Genomic DNA, 22,573 nt, shown 5'->3' with positions numbered 1-22,573 from the left:
CACCCCAGGTAGCTCAACACAGAGAATGCTGCCAGCGTCTCTCACTGTTCAGTCACGTTGGCCTCTTGCCAAGGGAATGGTACACATCAAGTAGATCATTATTATTCCATTATTTATAAAACAGCTCTCATAACTTATTCTCCTTTCTCCAGATCAAACTGGCTGTGCTTCTTGAGCACAAAATGCAGATAGTCTCTTGCTAACAATCTATATCGTGACAAACTTTGGATTCAAGTATTAGTCTGAGATTAAGTTCTAAAGTTATTACATGAAGTGAAAATTGTACAGAGTCAAAATATCCTAAAAATTCCTCAGGATTGTGTTGGGTTGGAGACTACTGGTTGAAGCATATGAAACAGTACTGCCATCTTTCCCCTCCATGTTGGGAAAGAACTCTCTGGAATTAAAGTAGATGGCAGCACTGGAGTCTCCTAAATCTTTAATAGACACAAAAGTTGAATCACATTCTGTTCAGAGAGATGCCAGCATTGTCAGAGACATGGGGGAACCCACTGAAACTGAGGAAGCAGCAGGTTGATGTCATGTCTAGGGCACCCTATAATTAAATAAAACAGATGATGGTCATGCTTACTAGGTAAAAGGTAACGCTGCCTCATCCCCACTTGAAAACTATAATTCATCTTTCCATTACTGTGCATAGAAGGTTTTAGTTTTTTTTTCCCCCAAAAATTCCTGCTTGTGTGTCGTGGACCATGATGTCAGTAATAGTTTGTCCTTTTTGTATCCATGATTTTAAATTTACAGGTTAGTACAAAATTACATTTTACCTCCCTGGCTCTTATCTGTTAAATGAGTAGTTTGGATTAGGTGATTGCTAAGGTCTTTTAGTTCAAGGAATAGCCACTGTGCCTTGTGATAATATGGATAAATTTGACCATTTTCCTGTATTAAGCCTCATTATTTTCTCATTATGGCTGCTGATCAAAGAATATTTAAATGTTAAATATATTTGCTCTCAATTTCTACTTTTTGTTTGGCTAGACAGGAATGTACATTACCATTCTTTCATTGTAATGATTTTTAACAATCCCATCATATGAATAATATTGAAAGAATATTCCCCCAAGTAATTATTATAATAGAATCTTTTTACCAAATATGGAGAAAAAAAACAGAAAGTTACTTGATATCTAAAAATATGAGACTGATACTAAAATTGTCATTAAAAAGACATAAGCATAAAAGATAAGGTTTTTTAGAATTATATTATTAACAACTATCAGAGTCTAATACATTTACAGGGAAAATTGTTTTTTATTTGTAATAATAAAATGTGACATGGTTAAACAGTATTTATTACTAGTGATTAACCGATGACTTCATACTTAACTCATTAAAACTGTATTAGAGTCAAGTTAGCTAATGGTTGGAAAAAAAAGGATGAATCACAAAACATTTTGTCATCAAATTTTACATTAAAGTTCAGTCTAACTAAGTAAAATTAACATCAGAACTGTCATGGAAAGACTTCAGTTTTGTGGCTCAGATGAAGCAAAAGAAAGGCTTTTTGCTGAGATAAGCCAATGGCTTAATAGTTTTGCATAGATTTCCCCTAGAAGAATTTCATCATCAGGTGTTCAATTTCCATGAGCTTGCTAAGCACCACTTGTGTTCATCATAACATAAAGATCTAAGTTCAAGTTTTGGTGAAGCAAGCATTCATGAAGGTTTACAATCCCCCCACAATCTAGTCTTCCTTTACTTCCAGTTTAATTTGGTATCCAAAAATAATGAATCTATTTTCAGATAGATAAAATGATAGGAATGGTTGTCTTTCTTTCATTCTGCAGTATGGTTTAGTAATTTAGTTTGAACCTTGACCTCATATGTGAATTTTATCTCCCAGGGGAGATAAAATTTAGTAACTGTTAGTCAAGCCAAAGAAAAAATATTTATCATTACCATTATTAAGCACTTGATATATATTAGACATCTTGTAAAACTCATTTAATTCTCATCAAAATACTTTATTACAGATATTATTATTTATATAACATATATTATTGGTTTTTTAAATTTTTTTATTTGTAGATGGACACAATATCTTTGTTTTATTTACTTATTTTTATGTGGTGCTGAGAATGGAACACAGCGCCTCACACATGCTAGGTGAGCACTCTACTGCTGAGCCCCCACCCCAGCTCCTTTTGTTTATATTTTACAAACAGAGAAGTTGAAACATGGAAGCTAAGTCACATAGCTAGTAGGTGAGGGAATTACAACTATGGATAAGGACTTTACACTGTCTATATTTAAATTACACTTGGTTCCTTGATCCTATGCATTCCAAAAATGCTAAAATAAACTTTTATACAATGCTTCATCTTTTAAACATTTTCTTACATTTTATCTTGTTTGCTTCTCAAAACAAAGTGAGTAGAATCTTCATAGATGAGGCGCTTGCAGTTCAGAAAAATTAGGAGAGTTTCTCAAAGATAGCAAGTCATACACATAGACTCTAAATGAAGCTTTACCCACCCAACTAGTTTGCTCTCAGAAATGAGAGAGATGACAGTTCATACCATGAGTGGCCTGGAAGTTTTATTCACTGTGGTGAGGCCCAAGAGGTGCAAGTGGGTCTGAGGAAGCCAGCAGGTACAGGTAGCCCGGGGTTTGCTGGTGAATGCCACACGCATGGAGTGAGACATCCAGCTCCTACAGGTGGTTTTCATGTGAGTATCAGGGCCAGAGTCCTCACTAGCCCTTGATGATCTACCCTGTTATCATACAAGGAATTCCTTGCTTAGCAAGTGGCATCTCTCCCTTTCTTACCGCAACACCTCAGTAGGACTGACCATAGGCCACAGCACAGAGTGCCCTTTCCAGAGTTAGAGGCAAGATGTGCATAGGTTGGTTATTGTTGGCTACCCCATTCTCCCCCACATATGACTTGGATCTTACTCATAAATATTATTCACAATCACCTTATTATCAGATTTTCCCAAGACATGGTGCATACTCAACTTCCAGAGTTCAAAAGGACAAAGTTTAGGAAATTAGTGTCAGGACCAGCCCTAAGTGAAGCTGAAAGGCTACCCTGGAAAGAGAACCTTCTAGAATGAAAACCAGGTTTCACAAAGCCAGGTGTCCTAGCTCTTCACTCATGATCTCAGTACCATTTCATTTCTCTTTTTTTTTTCATTACATAAAACACGCATGCATGTGCATACTTTCAACTGAAACATAGTCACCATTTCTATGTACCATTGAGTTCTTTTTTTTAATATTTTTTTTTTAGAGAGAGAGAGAATTTTTTTAATATTTATTTTTTAGTTTTCGGAAGATACAACATCTTTATTTGCATGTGGTGCTGAGGATCGAACCGGGCTGCACACATGCCAGGCAAGCGCGCTACCGCTTGAGCCACATCCCCAGCCCACCGCTGAGTTCTTAAAAAATAAAATTATCAAATATATCAAAATAATGTCCTGTACTTTCACTTGTTTGTCTACAGGATATCAGCAGGTAACTTACAATGTTATTTAAATTTATAGTTTCCCAATGAAAACAGATAAAAAGAAATTCAGAATCACCTTGCCAAAGTATTTTGTAGAATATAAGGCATAGCTTATGGCTACACACACACAAATAATGTCACTTGAAAGTAAATGTATATTTGTGTCAGAATCATATAAATCAATGTTCTTAGATTTTGGACTACAGAGAACTGAGCTTGATTCATGCATTTGCACCTTGCTGTTAAATCTACAAAAAAATAGTTTACCCTCTCAGAGGAACAGGTGAGTTAAAGCATACAACCTGTTTAACTGAGGGTTTGGCACAAAGTATTGGATAGATGAATATTAGCTCCCATTGCCCTCTAACATCCACCATTCTCCTTTTATTTTCCCTTTTATTTACAAGATCAGCATCGATTCTTCAATTATTTCTTTCAAAAAATTGTGGAATTTTCAAACAGAGCTTAAATCTGAACAGGAACTCAGTAACTTTAAAAGTGCACAAATGGAATGTTCTTCTGAAATATTTGAAAGTACACCTTTCATCTTCATTTAGAGCTTCAGAATAAAAATCCAAGCATGGCCCAATGTGGGGGCATAAATGTGTATTTTGGAGAACAGCAGGCAATTTGTTCGAGAACACGTCCTCTTGTTAAGCTGCATGAAACAACCAGCTAGTCAGTATGGAGCTTTGCTCTTCCTGTAATGACAGAGTTTTAGACATTGTGTGTTAATTATATAAAATCCTGTAACAGTATTTGTGCCCAATAAGCAGTCTGTTTAAAAGATACAACAACAATGCATGTTGTTGCTAGTGCTGTTGAACCTTTTTCCTTTGCACTCACCACTTCATTTTCTCCACACCTTCTCTATCTTCCCACAGTCCTTATCTTCCAGAATTATAGTCCCTTGTTCACACCCAAGCCTCATGAACACTTTTTAGTGACATGGTTAATACAAGATTCTGCACAGATTCTAGGGATCCAGGCAATAAATCCATTTCTCTCTAAAATTCATACAAAGTAGTTTCTAAATTGTGTTTTGTTGCTAATCCCCCCTGCATCACATTCTAGCATAGAAAAGGAAGGGCTTTGTATTTGATTTCCCCCTGGACTGTGTAGTTGTAAAGATCCAGTAGTTAAGAACAATACTTTTGAAAATATTTTTCTTATCTCTGAATATTGGACTTACAAACCTGGGGAGACTGGATATTGTACAGAATTGGAATTGTCTTCAGTTCCTCTTGACCTTCAGAATCTGCCAGTCTTTTCCATCTCCCTTTGCTGGCATCCTCTCCCTGACTCCTAGCTTCCTGCGTAATTCCCGACATCAGTGATGTTCTCTGGACCTCCTTCATGATTTTCCACTCTTCCGAGTGCCCTTGGTAATTCTCTGACTCTCCTTGTATTCAGACCCCAATGTATTCCTGAATCCAAGGCAGTATATATCTATCATTACCCATGGCCGAATGTTTTTTGGAGTTGAATGGACATATTATGACTTCACATTTTTACAACTTGTGAATCATTTGTGAAGGAATAGCAATTCATTTCAACACAGACTATGTTACAGGTCACACCATTCTTACTATCCCTGTACACTAAGAGTTATTTTTTTCTGGATGTTGCGATTCTTTATACTCACAGAGCATCCCTTCTTCATCCTCAGACCTCAAGTAAGAAGAATATCTAGTACTTTGGAGGTAGCCAGGCAACAATGTTGAAATGATGGAAAGTTCTAGGCAGAATCAGGACTTCCCTACTTGGTTTATCTGATGAAACCCATTTTATGATCTTCCCAAGTTCAAGAATAAAGTAAATCCACCAGTGTTTTAGTCAGCTTCTTTGATGCTATGACTAAAGGATCTGACAAGAACAACTGTAGTGGTGGAAGAGTTTATTTGAGGGCTCACAGTTTCAAGGTCTTAGTCCATCGAAGGCCGGCTCTATTCCTCAGGGCTCAGGTGAGGCTAAACATCATGGCAGAGTGTGTGACAGAGGGAGGCAGCTCACATTATGGTAACAAAGAAGCAGAGAGAGAAACTCCACTCTCCAGATACAAATATATACCCAAAGTCATGCCCCAATTCCCACCTTCTCCAGCCACATCCTTACCACTTCAGTTAATCCTCTGGGATTAACTCACTGATTTCTCCTCCAGGCTTTCTTGCATTGTCTCACACATGAGCTTTCAGGGGACACCTCACATCTAAACCATAACAACAACAACGAGGATGGACATTTTCAAAACTATAGCAGTCCCATTGACGAAAGTCATAACAGAAGTAGGTACATCCTTAAACAAAACAAGACATCATGACAAGACTTGGAATTAGCCTTCGAGTCCTGCAACTTCTATCTGCTCTCCAACACCCCTTGTTCCCATACCACAACCCACACAATCGTGCTCACGTATGTGTGCATCAGTCCCATGCACTGGCTAGGCAGAATTGAATACCACTGAAATCTTCCGAATCTACTACTCTCTTCCTAAAATGCCCCTTTCTCCAAAATACCTTCATCTTTGTAGCATCTACTGAAATGTCTCTTCCTTTGTCAGACTTCCCCGGAGCCATCAGTCTCGTTGTCTTTTCTTATTGTGAGTACTCACTTAGTGCATACACATATTAGCACTTGTTACCTGGTGTTATATCTTTCCAGTCACTTGTAGAGTGACCATTTCTTCTCATTTTACCCAGGACTGTCCACATTTTAAAACTAAAAGTCCCACATTCCAGGGAAAGTCCTTAGTCTGAGGTAAATGATAGTCACCTAATTTGTGTGTCTCTCCCACTAGAGCGTTGGCCCCTTAGGGAAGGAGCTGTAGTATTTCATCTTGGTGTCCTCGGGATCTAACACACTGATTAGTGAATTTATATGTGACACTTAAAGGACATAAGTCATTCGGGGTTGGCAGACACCAGAGGAAGAAGAGTAATTAATCTTGTTTTTGACACAGAAAGATCTTGAAATAGTGTAGATAAACCCCATCCTACCTCTAAGTTTTTAACTCAATTCTTCTTCTCAGTTTATAAATAAAACATTCAAAATTACTTTGAAAACAATGACCTCCTCCTGCACTCAACAATAATATTTTAGAGAAATTTTTTATGGTAGTGAGAAGGAGTGGATAGAAAACAATATTTTTATGCATGTGACTCAAAATTGTTTTGAAATTGAGCTCATGTACCTTATAGTTCCTGAGGGCCTGATGACATGATTGACAGTGCACATGGCCTTATTTGCTGGAAGGAAAATATCTGTCAAGATTTCCATATAGTTAGTGAATAGAAATGGTTTAGTGATGAATCCCACTTACATGTAAAATACACATTGCAGGTCAATGTCTTTTTTTTCCTTTTTTTTATTGGTTGTTCAAAACATTACAAAGCTCTTGACATATCATATTTCATACATTAGATTCAAGTGGGTTATGAACTCCCTTTTTTCCTCCAAATACAGATTGCAGAATCACATCAGTTACACATCCACATTTTTACATAATGCCATATTAGTAACTGTTGTATTCTGCTGCCTTTCCTATCCTCTACTATCCCCCCTCCCCTCCCCTCCCATCTTCTCTCTCTACCCCATCTACTGTAATTCATTTCTCTCCCTTGTTTTTTTTTCCCATTCCCCTCACAATCTCTTATCTGTAATTTTGTATAACAATGAGGGTCTCCTTCCATTTCCATGCAATTTCCCTTTTCTCTCCCTTTCCCTCCCACCTCATGTCTCTGTTTAATGTTAATCTTTTCCTCCTGCTCTTCCTCCCTGCTATGTTCTTAGTTGCTCTCATTATATCAAAGAAGACATTTGGCATTTGTTTTTTAGGGATTGGCTAGCTTCACTTAGCATAATCTGTTCTAATGCTATCCATTTCCCTGCAAATTTCATGATTTTGTCATTTTTTAGTGCAGAGTAATACTGCATTGTGTATAAATGCCACATTTTTTAATCCATTCATCTATTGAAGAGCATCTGGGTTGGTTTCACAGTCTAGCTATTGTGAATTGTGCTGCTATGAACATCGATGTGGCAGTATCCCTGTAGTATGCTCTTTTAAGGTCTTCAGGGAATAGTCCGAGAAGGGCAATAGCTGGGTCAAATGGTGGTTCCATTCCCAGCTTTCCCAGGAATCTCCATACTGCTTTCCAAATTGGCCGCACCAATTTGCAGTCCCACCAACAATGTACAAGAGTACCCTTTTCCCCACATCCTCGCCAGCACTTCTTGTTGTTTGACTTCCTAATGGCTGCCAATCTTACTGGAGTGAGATGGTATCATAGGGTGGTTTTGATTTGCATTTCTCTGACTGCTAGAGATGGTGAACATTTTTTCATGTACTTGTTGATTGATTGTATGTCCTCCTCTGAAAAGTATCTGTTCAGGTCCTTGGCCCATTTGTTGATTGGGTTATTTGTTATCTTATTGTTTAATTTTTTGAGTTCACAGGTCAATGTCTTAACTAAATAACTTTGTATGTACTACTGAAAGAGGAAAGAAAGTTCATTTACATGAGAATATACTTTATGGGAAGCTCAGCCTCCGGTGGATGGGGGATAGGCTCTTCTGTGAGTTTCAGGGCCATTACATGGACACTCTTCTGTCAGCCATGACTCCACCTCCCCCATATTCAAATTGGATATCTTCATGACTAGAAAGAACAGGAGAAAGAAAACCATGAATGACTCACTCAGTCATCCTACTCACATTCCCAAAGCAAACTCAAATTTCCCCAGGTACAGTAGGAAATAGTGAATGGACATTTATAGAAAGAATATTATCAGTTAAGTGTTGGAATTTGGGGAAATTTTTCAAGAGGCAGTATTCAATTATTCTGTTTTAAGAAAAATGCTCCCAGTAAAATAGATTCAATTTTTCCATTCATCCAAAGCACATATTTTAAAACAACTTATATTTAAAACATAAAGCTTTAACCTAGTACTTTTAAATTTTAGCTTCCTAAAGCACTGTAAGGCATAGATTATTATGTAAGCCCTATTTTATAATCCCTTTTTGTTCCTGTTTTCTCTCCCCCTGCCAGACTACATGCATGATTAATCTTTGTCCTCCTGCCAACCTCTACTATAGTGCCTAGCAAAGAAAATTTGAGAAATCAATATTTGATGAATCATGAGAGTTAGCATTTATTGAGTACTTACACCCAAGCACTGTTCTTAAGTGGTTTACTCATATTAACTCATTTAATATGCACAGTAACTCTGTGAGGTTAGTATTATTTTTATCCCAACTTTACAGATGAGAACTTGTAAAGCACAAAGGGCATATATGATGTCCCAGGATCATACACCATGATGGGAAGGGCTCCCATGTGAGCCTGAGAATCAGGACTGCAGAGACCATGATCTTGATGATACTGTCCTTCCTTCTGTGATGAGTGTTGGCCCCAGAATATTATTGTAGGGGCACAATCCTCTCTTAGTTTCCAAAGCGTAAAGTCATTTTTATTCCATTTGAGAGAGTTTTTATTCTGTTTATCCAAACTTGACAGAAAAAAAAAAATGTCATGAATTCTTCTCAAAGTTTTTATTAAGATGAATAAAATATAGACAAGAAGGGTGCAATGCTTGTGTTTGGCTGCTGAGGCATCTACAGCCCAGCAGTAGATGGTTCAGATGGGAAACTTTAATAATGCAGAAGTGGGAGTCAGAATCCAGGTCAGAGAAAGTCTAAGGAATTCAAAGCAACCAGGAAACTCACAGTCGGAGTTCATCCAGAAAGCCCCAAACAAAGCAAGTTTGCCAAGAAAGGGTGACATACCGAGCTAAGACCAATCTTCCCAGTCTCAATGCAGAGAGGCTAGCTACTAGATATTCCCACATTTCATTCCTAACAGTGCTTTTCCACCTAAGCATATTTCTGTTATCACACATCTTGCTAGTTATGAGCTCCTTGGATCCAAAGATTTTATCACCAAAGTAGGATGATTTTTTCCCAATCATTGCAATTATCTGTAAAGATTCTCTGCTTTGAAGGATTCCAAATGCAGGATGGTTATATCGCATGAGCTGGCCCTAAGTTTCACATCAAGTTCAACTGTCACAATGTATATTTTATGGGAGAGTGAAACTGGAAAATAGTGAGATCTATCACCTTTCACGCATGCCTGACTCCATCTATGCATTTATTCAACAAATATATTTTGAGAACTGACTACCTCATGCCTTGGAGTAATCAGTGCATCCAACTTGATCTCTTTGGGAACATCTTACCTGTGATACAATCCTTGCTAGAAAGCTGCTCTATTCCCTCTTCCACATTTACCCAAAGATGCAATTCTAAATTGTCAACTGAAGTCAGGATGGAAGGATAGTGGCCAATAGGTACAAGAATGTCATTTATGACTATGCACTGAAAGTCCCCACTCCCCATCTGATTCAAATGTCTGATATGTCATGATCATTGTACTGTCATGTGTATCTAATTAAAACAAATTTAAAAAAAAAAAAAAACTCCAGGGGAAGCATATTGGGGCATGAACAGACTGGAAGAGGAGGGAACACTGATGGCCAGGGTTAGGTCATGGTCATCAGGCCTTTACCATGCCCATTGATGGGCACAGCATGGAGGGATTTCCTCATTATTCCTCTATTTCCTTCCTCAGTGAAGGAAGACGCAAGCAGACAGGATACTGTCCTGGGGCTACCTTTATCAGTGTGTCATCTAATCAGCTACAAATACTTTCTTCCCTCTGTGCACGTCTGAAACTTCTGATGGCGGAAGATCTTTTCTGGAGCAAAATAGCATTTCCTAGTACTCCTTGAGGCCACATACAGCACAAGAGACTTTCACATAAATCTTTCAAGACAAGAAACTCCTAATGCCATACTTCTTCACATTTTCTCAGCTTCTAATTTAGGAGACTGCAATGTTAGCGGCCCATTGGAGTTACCTGAGTTTTTTTTTTTTTGTTATTGTTGATTTTTTTTTTAAATGTCAATACTTATATTCCATTTTGAGATTATAAATTGATTCATTTTTAGGGTGGGTCTGAGTCATCTGGGTTTGTTTTTTTTTTTTTTTTAGATTCTTTTTATAGTTGTAGATGGACAGCATACCTTTATTTGTTTAGGTTTTTTGTTTTTTGTTTTTTGATGTGGTGCTGAGGATCGAACCCAGTGCCTCCTCACACATGTTAGGCAAGTGCTCTACCACTGAGCTAGAGCCCCAGCCCCATCTGGGGTTTTTTAAAGCTCCTTAGGTGCATCAAGAAATTCAAAGCACTGCCACCTATGAATGTATGGTAAGTTTCCATCCCCTGGTGAGAGGAGGGAGTCAGACTGCAGATGAGTGAGCGTAAGTGCAAAGAGGGAAGGTAGTAGAATATCATCCTCGAATATCCTGATCCCTTTGCTGCCCAACATGGAAGCATCTCATATCATTGGTCGTCCCCTTCTGGAAGGTAAAATAGAGTTGTTAGGTTATGCCCACTTCATAATATGGCTGTTACTCCTTAGCTTTTAACATCTAAAGAGTTAAAATATGACAACAGACTGGATCTAATGAAAGAGTGAAAACTCTTGGTAGAGTCCCAGGTTCTGTTTTGTGTGGAAGCTAGATAACATAGCTAGCACTTATCTCACAGAGCCTGTACAATGAGGAAGATAATGGCATTTGTCTTTCACATCCCAAATTCTAGCTAAAAGGACTCAAAATTATTCCATTGGTAAGTATAAGGAAGACAAGATTTCTCTATTTAGCTACCATCACATTTCGTTGTGATAAGTTTTTTAGCTCTTGGGAACAGTTTAGGTTTTAAATGAATGACTTTATTTGTAGCAAAGTAAATGTTCTGCAGCCACTAGCACAGGGTAACAAGCCATACTCAGCTTCCACTATTTGTGGGGCAGGAAGCATGCCAAACTAGTTTGTTGGTACTTTCATTCTCCATAAACTCTAGAAACTCACTTTTATAGTGAATGGAGTGTTTTCAATATAGTGTCCATAAAGCAGGTGGCAAACATTGACTTTTCTAAGAAAATAATTACATGCAGGTGGCAAGTTGGAGTAGCCCTATTATACATATAAGTGTATCCCAGAGAGTTCTTGTGATGTATTTTCTAAGGACAAAGTTATACATATGATAAACAGTGACCTAGCAAAACAGAAATAGAACAGGTAGGGAATGAGAAAAGCTGATACTTCAATACATTTCAAAGTTGTTTCTCGGCTGTTTGAAGTTATTGACATACATGTGAAAACAAAAGTATTAAACACATCATTTAGTTATTTGACCAAAAGCTTTGTCTTTCACTGTATTGGAAGTTTAGTATACAGAGGTGAATACCATGTGGATTGTGTACTTAGGAGTGTACAATCTAGGGAAGAAAATTAGCATAAGACTCAATCATCAAACACCATGATATGGATGAACTTGCCCATGAAATACGTATTGTGAAATTGTCATTTAGGATGCTTCAGATTACATCATAGAGACTCCTTTATTTAATAGTTGGAAATAAATACCTCATAAGACATAGGAATAGGAATAGGAATAGTAGGCCCTCAGAACAATTGGCTTGGGTTTACATTGAGAATTCTGAGCAGTATAACTGGTTTCTCTCTCTCTCTTTTTTTTTTTTTTTTTGTTTTGATTAGTTACACATGACAGTACAATGACCTTGACATATCATACATTTGAATCAGATGGGATATAATTTCTCATTTTTCTGAGTGTACAGGTTGCAGAATTACATTGGTCATGCAGTCACCTATATACCCACAGCAATAATAATTTCTATTTTATTCTGCTGTCCTTCCATTCCCCCTTCCCCTCCCCTCCCCTCCCATCTCTTCTCTCTACCCAATCTAATGTGACCCACTTCTCAACAACATAACTCTAGTAAACAAATAGGACCCTCTATTACCGATTTTGTCTATGACCTTCCACCAAGACTCAAGCAACTTTACCCCAATTTTGTTTACTTGTTGCCATTGTTCTTAAAACATTCCTTAAATCCTCTTCATGATGAAAGATTTAATAATAAAGTGCAATGAGAGAGGACTATCAAGGTTTTATGAGCACTCTGGGGAAGAGAATCACACAGACTGGGAATGTGGCTGGAGAAGTTAGGGAAGGAGTTAGGAATAAATAGGAAAGGTATCACAATAAGAATGATAATAATGTCATTGGCACTGTGTGTGAGGCAACTTTCCATTACTGTAACAAAATACCAGAGATAGTCAACTTAAAAAGACAGACAATTTCTTTTGCCTCAGAGTTTCTCAAGTTTCAGTTCATGACTAATTGGCCCCATTGCTTTGAGCCCTTTGGTAGCATAATACATTACAAGTACAGATCAAGGCAGAGTTCTCACCTCACAGCTGAGAACTAAAAGACCTAGAGAGAAAGAAAAATGGACCATCGCCCCGCAGTCTCCTTCAAGGGAATGCCCAAAATGATCTAAAACTTTCCTCGAGGCCTCACCTCTTAAATCTTCCACCACTTTCCAAGAGCACCAAGTCAAGAACCAAGCCTTCAACACAGGGTTTGCTGGGGCATAGCCAAGGACCAAACCATAGAAAGGATATCAGTGCTTCTCAAGTTTAAAAATTTTCCCAAGGTGCCACTCTTAGCCCCGTCATCTTGCTTCAGGTGCTGCACCATGGATATTCTGAATCTCACGTGCAGGAGTTTCGATAAGGTTTGAAACCTTTATCGAAGGTTTGAAAGGTGAGAGTCTTTTTAGGCTATTGTCTGCTGGAGTAGCTCCAAGTACGTCCAAAACAAAGGGCAGCTGGTCAAGGCAGCCCACGGTGAAGCTAGTCAATACCTAAGGCCAAGGGAGGGACGGCTCGTTTCTGGGCAGCAAGAAGATTATGGAAGACTTTACTGAGGAAGTCACCTGATACTGGAGAGAAACAAAGAGAGGCTTCAGACTCTGGGGATTCTGAAGCAGAGTGGTGTCTGTGTAGTGAGGAGGCTATGAAAGCACATGCCCTGGCCCACTGTACACCACAGCCCTGGGGTCTCCTTGGTGCACAAGAGCAGGGCAGTAGTGTGTTACTCCCAGTGGGAGGTTGTTTTTTCCTAGATAGGTCTACCTTGAACCCCATATCGATGAGTCTGATTAACAAAAAGCATTGTTATAAGCACCCCTTTCCTAAACCACATCAGAGGCAATTAGAGTAAGGTCCCAGTGCTTTTAAGGTTCCCCAATAAAGCCTTTCTTGATGGCAGTGATGGTGGTGATTAAAATGCTGCTAGTGGTGATTAGGATGATGACAATGGTGGTAACAGCTGCCACTAATTATTGAGCATGTCCACTCTCAAACCCCTGTGCTAACATTCATTAGTGTACTTAACCCTCACAACCACCCCCAGAGGAAGACAATAGTATGCCCATATTACAGATTAAGTCATCAAGACTCGGTTTTAATAACCTGCCCAATGTTACATAGGTAATTAAGTGGTAAAGCTGGGATGTGGATATAGGACTGATTGAGTACCCAGACTATGTGACAGACAGCTCTCCTGCCTGCCTCCCACAAAGAATTATGTATTGCAGTCACATTGTATTTCTGGCAACCACTTTTCTATCTTAACAGATACTATCAGAGTTGTAATAATAGAAAATTGATTGTTGAGGTTTGGCTTCTTACATCTCTCCTTTTCGATGTATGCTTTTAGAAGACACGATGAATGGTTTGTAGGTGTGCCTGCGTGTGCACGTGTAGGTGACATGTGTGCACTTGCCAATGTGAAGTCAAAAATGAGAAGTCTGAAATGAGAAAGTATATAGAAAAGAGGCCTTCTGTAGAAATCGACATGATGGCCACATCCCAGAATTTTCACTCATGAGGCATGTAATTGAGAATGTCATTCAACCTCTCTTGTGTATCAGTCACGTTGCCTTTAAAATGAGAATAATTTGAATTCAAGTTCATGGTGGTGTCTGCAGAAATATTATATATAGTAACTATCACAGAGTTAAAGGCTTAGGAATTGCCAGTTCCTATTCCAACCCCTCTGGCCTCATCATGCTTTTACGATTTAATCCTGTTTGTGCAAAGAACCAAAATCAATGTCCAGGCCAGTCCTCTCCTGGGACATGTGTATCCCAGAGAAAGAGCATCATGGCCACCAGTACTAGACAGGGTTGCCATCAGTTTCTACTCTGCACCCAGATAAAGTTTAAACAGCTTGTTATATAGCAATACATTGTTTTCTGATATAAGCCCTCGGGTAGCTGAGCCACAGTGGCTTCCAACCACTCTGTGTCCCTTGTCTTCAAGTCTGCCGTCTCACCATGTAGAATGAGAACACTCTACTTCTGATTGATTTCAGCATCAGTCTCCTTACAGCTACTCTCTAACTTTCATGAGTATCCTTGGGAATTTCTCCTTTTTATAGTTAGCCCTTCAAGCCAGGTCTAACTATAAAAAGTGTGGATTTGAGTTGCTGTACTATCAGTGAACTTATCTCACCTTTATCCAGTAAAGTATAGGGGACTTTACAAGGCTTAGAGGATATTCTTTTCTTCAACACTATTCAGTATAAACTTCATTTGTTGGCCATTTTTTTTTTTTTTTTTTTAATGCATGAAGCTCATCTCAAACTAACAGAGTAGACCAGAAAGCCAGTGCACATTCTGGGACCTTTGGCTGAACCAAGCAAAACATAAATACAATAACAATAGAGCCATTGAAAACTCTGCACTCATCACAGAAATGTGCATTGTGCATAAGCCAGCTCCATCGGAAGCCTGACTGCGTGCTGGGTGACGCCCTTGACTGTGATCAGATAAGTTGTCCCTTAATCACCTGCTCTCTGTAGTTGGCCACATATGTATGTTCTCTTAAATGACTTTGCCCCACTGTTATCCTAATTTGAAATTTTCTTTTTTAGCCACATAAATAGAAGAACACAGTTTGAAAATCCTGTCCTGGAAGCAAAAAGGAAGCTACAGCAGCATAACATGCCCCACACAGAACTTGGAACGAAGCCCCTGCAGGCCCCAGGTTTCCGAGGTACTGTACCATGTCAGCATGCGGTGTTGCAAAGAAAAGTGGTCTGACAAACTGTCTGCACTTGCAGATTTGCGGGTAGCTTGGGTCATAGCGAATAATTGATTTGCTTTCCTCAGACCCTTCTATTAGCTTTAACTGGGTGTTTGCATTATTTCTAAACTAATGCATTTAACAACCACAGATTAAGTTAAAGCCTCAGGCAGTACCTTATAGGAAGTTACAGCGTGTTGCCAGGTGGAGATTAATGGGTTTTGACAGTGCTTCTATAAACTGTAGAGATTCATAGAGACTCAAGTTTGTCTTCTGAAGACTAAGCATAAGAATGAGGCTTGTTCTCCTTTGTGACAGTAGCCAGCTCCTCATCGACATTACCTAGGCCCAAATCCATGTGCCCTCGCACTGCCCCGGAGAGGTCGCGCAGTGTGAATGACTTGTCTTACTATCGCCGCGACCACGCAGGGAGACCATGGTCCTTCGGTATGTCCCAGGGCAGCTTGCAGAACTGACTGTACCTGAGAGCCACGTAGTGGGATGAGTGGCTGCACAAATGTTCACGTCTTTTGGGCTTCTGTTCATTTAAAAAAAAAAAAAAAATCATGCTTTGAAGGCGGGTGCGGTGGCGCACGCCTGTGATCCCAGCAGCTCGGGAGGCTGAGGCAGGAGGATCATGAGTTCAAAGCCAGCCTCAGCAATGGCAAGGCACTAAGCAACTCAGTGAGATCCTGTCTCTAAATACAAAACCGAGGCTGGGGATGTGGCTCAGTGGTTGAGTGCCCCTGAGTTCCATCCTCGGTAGCCCCCACCAAAGAAAAAAATCATGCTTTGGAGCCAGGAGCCTAGACTTGCCTGCTGCTGAGTTTCACACTGAGCACTGCAGCACAGTGAAATGAATGTAAAGGTTCTCTCCGGAGCGTCTCCCCACTTGTAAGCATTGCTATTATAGGTGAGAAGATTGTATGTGGATTTTTTTTCAATTATGTTTTAAAGAAACTCTGTTTTCAATAAAGATATACCTGATAGGTATGTGAACAGAGATAAAGTAAACTCCAATATAATGACTCACTGTTTTACAATTTGTTTATTATATATCACCCAAAATGTAGCAACAGAAGTATCATACAAAATAGTTATCAAATCACATCATCCAAATGCAACTAAAAAGAGTGTCATAAAATACATAGGTGAGGTCTAAAGGAGATGCCAATTCTGTCTCTTATTATGACTGTTATTTTCAAAGCATTTAATATGCTTAGAAACATACTTACTACAGGTCACAGATCGTAGCCAGAAAAGCCTATCATATAACAAATTAGTGGGCAAACTAAATGAGGGGGCTCAAGTTCTACTCAGATTATTTAGGCTCATGATTTGAATGTGTGGACATATTGTTACAAAATGTGTTACCTTTACATTCATAATTCTATCTAGAAGTATCAGCTCAGCTTGCTTTTTTCTCACATTTTAGAGTGTACTAAACACATTTGGGTCACCATAAATTTACGTACCTGATTATCTTTATAGCATTTCACAGTATAGGGGTGTAAGCAGAAATGAATTTAGTCCCACATCCAGGTATTCTCTCTAAACAATTTGGACCTTTCAATAGGTGGTCATAGTCTACTGCTTCTCTAATTATGATATCTGTACCTGCTTAAATGCTGTGCCATTATTCTCTAAAATAACAACAAAGTCCATTTTGGTTTTCTACCTCTATCTCTTCAAGGTTCTGTGCAGGACCCACCATTCACATATACCTCCTACCTGGGTTCTTTCATAACTATAAGAGGAACATATCCAGATGTGTCTGGATGATTTGGGCTCTTTATCCTCTATCTGAAGGCTTTGGCAGCCTGATGATAGAGCCCTTTTGAAGTACAAGAAAGCTAACTAATGAATAGAAATGCTGACTTGACAAAAAGTCTCTCGAAAACCAAACAGCCTTTGCATTTTCCCTGGATGCTTGGGACTGCACTGCATTTGTAGAAAGTTCTAGCAGTCTTGCTCCTCTTGCAGCCACCACCTGTTTGCATTACTGTGTAAGACCCTCACTCACCTCCACCCCTGGGATTGCTGCTCGTTGGCTGGTTTTCTGTTGTCCAAGAACTTTCCTTAAACATGCTTTTTCTTTTTTAACTTATATTGGCCAATGTAGAAAAACCACTCTTCACCCGGGATGCATCCCAGTTGAAGGGAACATTCCTCAGCACCACCCTAAAAAAGAGCAACATGGGTTTTGGATTTACCATCATTGGTGGAGATGAGCCTGATGAGTTTCTGCAGGTGAAAAGTGTGATTCCGGATGGGCCTGCAGCACAGGATGGAAAGATGGAAACAGGTAAGTTCCTTAGTGCTTGAGAAAATAGTTCTGCAATATCATTTTTTTCTGGAGGCAATTATATGGTGCTACTTTTGTGTGTTTAATTCAAAAGTTCTCCTTTAGGAAAACCCCAAGTTTTCTTTCTCCTAAACTTAATATTATCAAGCGGAAGTATTTTGGAAACAACTTTGAATATCATTTTTGTCTTATTTTTCACACTGCCACTTCTGTTTGTTGGATTCAATGGACTCTTGAGATTGACACTTTCCTAATTCATCTCCAGAACTCCTTCTTTGGGATATGATTAACATTTCACACTTTTCTAACTTAAGTTCAGCCACCCATACTTTTAAATCTATATTAATCTTGTAATATTCTTGTGCTAAATTGCCCAGGTTAGATATTTAAATATGCATGCCCATCTCATAGGGAAAAAATTTAAATGGCATTAGTCTTTACAGGTACCCATACAATTTTCTAATATGTGGGGTTTTTTCCTAGTTCTTACAAATTAATTTTCATATACAATTACTTAGATGTCTATCTATCTCTAAATTATAACTGAAATTAATTTCACATGGAAATATAGAAGCAAATTGTTAAGGAAAGAAAAATGTAAAGTATAGAAAAGTGCACAGAGTAGAGGAAAAAGTAATGAACTAAGTCTGATTTCACAGTCTGATTTTAAATTCTCCTACCTGGCCCATGACCTTGAATGAGTTCCATAACTTATAAATATTAATTTCTTTATCTAGAAAAAAATGAAGAAATTAAATTTGATCTTGTGCATTTAAAATGTTCAAGAGTTTTATAGTGTAACTTTGTAAGCCTTAGAATATTATACAGTAATTATATCTCCAAAGATATATAATCCATCACCATTTTTGCATTTTCCACAATGTTGATTTAATTTTTGATATCATCTTTCTAAAGTATGTGGCTCCTATTACATATAAAAGTTAGAGATTCGCTTTGGGTGTATAGATGACTTTATTGTGACCTTTATCAGTCGTTCCTCTGTGAGCTTCAAAGAGGTTTGTGTATGGAGAAATATAAAATTGAGGTCTTCATCTGACACTTTTTATTTTAAAAATTATCAATGCTATCTTATCATTTATTAGTTTCTCCATAAATAACTTTTTTCAAGATGCCCTTGTGAATGTATTCGACATTGCTGCTTATGAGTAATGTATATTTAAGGAGATGATTCATCTCCTTCAAAGTTGAGATGAAGTTTCAAAACTAACTCACCTTTCAAAAACAACTACTATTGTAAAAATCACATACACATAATTTTCTGTAAGAGTGAGTTAGAAAGTGTCAATTCCCCAATTCATATGGTGATATTTTATCCACACTGTCTCTCTGCCAAAAAAAAAAAAACTCAAAAACATCAAATAATTTAATTAAAAAAATTTATTGCCTACAATTAGATAAAAGTAAAGTCTGGGATTAATACTACTTTAGCAGAAGGGAAAGGATCCCCAGGGCTTTTGAACTTCAGCAAAATATCTGACAAATCCATTTCTTTTCATAGTAAAGAACCTAATTATTTTTCTCTGATAGAACCCAGTATTTCATTTTTCAAAACTAGAAGGGTTTCTTTCAGTGTAAACTTCAAAGACAAAATAAAATAGAAATATTTTCACAGCAAATCTTTTTCCTTTCTAACTCATTTTACTAGTTTGCCACACCCACACCATCTAACTTAGCTTTATTCAACAATGAAGTCAAAGATTTACTTAGAATTTCACCTGTTTTCTTCACTGAGGAAAAAAAAAAATCACAAAGCAGTTTCTAATGGAAAGAGAAGAACCCAGGATTTAAGTCTATGCACTCTCTCCTCTTTGGTCTTCTGCAGATGCATTTAACAAATGCTTGCCAAGCAGCTCCCTTTCATAGTCATTGCAGTGCACATGCCTGCAAAGACAAAAGTGACATGGACCTGGCTCTCAAGGAGTTTACATCTGGTGGGGTGGGGAGACTATCAGACACATGAGCAGGAAATTGTGACACGTAATGGGTCTATAGTGTCATTCTGTTGGCACAAAGTCAGGAGTCAGGGAGCAAGCATCAGAAAGTTTTAAAAAGAAAAGTGTGTTGCTTACTCTACAATTGTGTGAGGCTTTTATAGTGATGGCAATTCCCTCATTGGACAAGAATTGATAAAACAAAATGTAATTCTTCCTAAATATTGCAAAATGTTTAACTTTTACTTCGAATAGGGAGGTTATTTAAAAGCAAATGTCAACACATTTCTGTGACATTCCACAAGTTATAATAGAGAGAATGGCTCTGCAGTTCAGCAAATATTTAGTGACTGTCTGTATAAGCCAGACGTTCTGTTAATTAATAGGGATGCAAAACCAGAGAGACAACTGTTTCTGTCTTCAAGAAGTTTACAGTGTAGAAATAATAAGTGATCTCTTAATGAATATTTATATCAATGCAACAATAAAAATAAGTACTTAAGGACAAAAATAGAACAGAGAAAAGGAAGGACGGCTTTGTGGGGAGATGCTTAGGGAAATCCTCATAGAGAAGATGATGTCTGACAGTTCTGCATGATGAATAGACATTTGCTGGGTAGACAAGTGAAGAAGGCTGTTCAAAGAGGTGACAGCATGTGCAGAAGCACAGTGGCGGGAAGACCTAGGAAAAGGTTTATATGCCATCACAGTGCATATTAATGAGTCATCTTCAACATGTCTTTATGGTAATGTAGCTCGTCAAATAATAACCACAAGGGGTAAAGGTTAACTATTTAGACTTGCAACAATAATAAAAAATGATAAATTGGGAGGGCAGCAGAATAGAATAGACAATATGATTGATGTATGTACATTCCATGTATGTATTATATGTGAAAATATATTCTGCTGTCATGTATGACTAAAAAAAATAAAATAAATAAAAACTAAAGATAAATCATATGGCAAAAAAAGAAAAAAATGATAAATTGTTATAGCCTCAAATAAAAATATAAATGCACATATACCTATATCCAAAGCCATTATCATACATTTTCAATGAGGAATTAGGCATAAAGCTTTACTGTATGACTGCTGTTTTTGTTTACATGTATCTCTAGAAAGAAAATAGCACTTGGCAAACAGCAGGTGCTCAATGAGTACTTAGATGGATGGATGCTCTTTATAAATGAAGAAGTGAAAATTGAATGGGCTGAAATCGGAAGTCCTCTTTTATTTTTTTTGGTACTAGGGATTGAACTCAGGGGTACTTAACTTGACATCCTCTTTTCTAACAGTCTATTTTTTGGTACTTAGTTGAGGTAGTCAGCATTGGAGCAAAAAACAAATCTGCTTTCCAGTTTGGAGATGAAATTTAAAAGAAAATATATGTCAAGGACAAAATCATGTTTCTTTTTTGTAGACACTTCATATAAAAAATAAACTTCAAGAATTACCAAAATAAGAGACACTATAGATAGGTAAAAAGATAAATCATTGAATCATTGATATTTAAAATCTGAGCAGTTTCATTTGACATTGAAACATGCATAAAAATATTTCAGTTAACTTTCCTAGCTTTAGGAGGTCTTTAATTTAGATGTCAATAGTTTGTTGGGACACAAAGAAAAAAATCTCCTGTGCTGAAAAGTTCACCTAGAGTCCTGCACAGGAGAAAGAAGAAGGGCTAGGGAATTTTCTCTTTCTTAGTCAGCCCTGACGCTTGGGAAAGAGTAGAGGACAGGAGAAAGAAGGGCAGTATGCTTCTGGCTGCTTTTTGACAACTAATTGAGCTGATTCCCACTGGTACTACAATATTCCAGAAGAAGGTTGCTCAGATGAAATTAACATGAAGCCCAGAAACCATCTAACTTCTGATTTTTAAGTATTCTACACATTCAAGTGATCAGACACCAGAGACCTGTTAACATTCTTTAAAGTATTTTAAAAATCAAGTTTGATTTAACTTGACTTGCATAGAAGCCAGAATCTAAAAGATATTTATATAACATCCTTCAGCTGAAAAGCATTCCTTGCTACATGATGTTTCCTGTTTTACCCCAGGCTAAGTTCTGAATCAAGGTTTGTGGTTGTCAACACATGTAGAGAGGAAAGCTGACCTATCCATGACGTTCTCCCAGAGAAGGGGGTGGAATTGCAAAGTCACTCACAATCCGTTAGTTTTTATTTGCCCTTTAAAAATATTTACCCGTTTTATTAATAAGATCACAGCAAGCATTCTTAAAGTTAAACATGGTGGCATTCTTCAGCCTCTGGCATTTCTTCATTTGAGCAGATCTCTGTTGCTGCTCTTGTGCTAATTGCTACTTCAATGTCTTTGTAAATGTCAGGGTCCAAGTCCAACTTTGTCAGAACCAATTGGGAGGTTTTTAAAAATGCAAATTCCTATGCCCCTAGACCTGCAGGTTCCAAATAACAGGGACTGGTGCTTGGGAATGGGCACTTATATACTTTTAAAAATTGTCAAAGCTAGGCACACACGTGGTTAAAAATAAATAGCATCAAAATATTTGTGCTACATAAAATATTGCCTGCCCTGCCCTGCCCCTTCCCACCCTCCAGGCCCATATCCCAGTTTGTGCTCTAGTGGATGTTTCTTTTGGTGGCTACCTTCACTCTTCTAATTAGTGCTCTTACATACTGTTGTCTTAACAATTTAGAGATGACCTGTATTTATTTCTTTTTAGAAAAAATAGAGCTTTAGTTTCTATATACCCTATCTACCCACCCACATCCTCTCAATAAGACTTTTGCACCTAATTTGATAAAGTTTATATAGTTTTTGCATTATTA

General features: G+C 37.9%; 1 protein-coding gene across 2 annotated transcripts in view; it reads left to right on the top strand.

Annotated features, from left to right (window-relative positions):
- Window positions 1-22,573, top strand: part of Magi2 (membrane associated guanylate kinase, WW and PDZ domain containing 2) — a 1,283,222-nt gene that overhangs the window by 985,020 nt on the left and 275,629 nt on the right. For both annotated transcript variants that reach the window (XM_076862515.2, XM_076862511.2), the window contains exons 8-9: window positions 15,351-15,472; window positions 17,625-17,807. In XM_076862515.2, the coding sequence (XP_076718630.2) occupies window positions 15,351-15,472; window positions 17,625-17,807 (305 nt within the window). The remainder of the gene's footprint in view (window positions 1-15,350; window positions 15,473-17,624; window positions 17,808-22,573) is intronic.

This window comes from Callospermophilus lateralis, chromosome 1, assembly GCF_048772815.1.
Source record: "Callospermophilus lateralis isolate mCalLat2 chromosome 1, mCalLat2.hap1, whole genome shotgun sequence".
Taxonomy (NCBI): domain Eukaryota; kingdom Metazoa; phylum Chordata; class Mammalia; order Rodentia; family Sciuridae; genus Callospermophilus; species Callospermophilus lateralis.
Note: the sequence above shows the minus strand (reverse complement) of the source record. Positions and strands in the feature narration are given on the sequence as shown.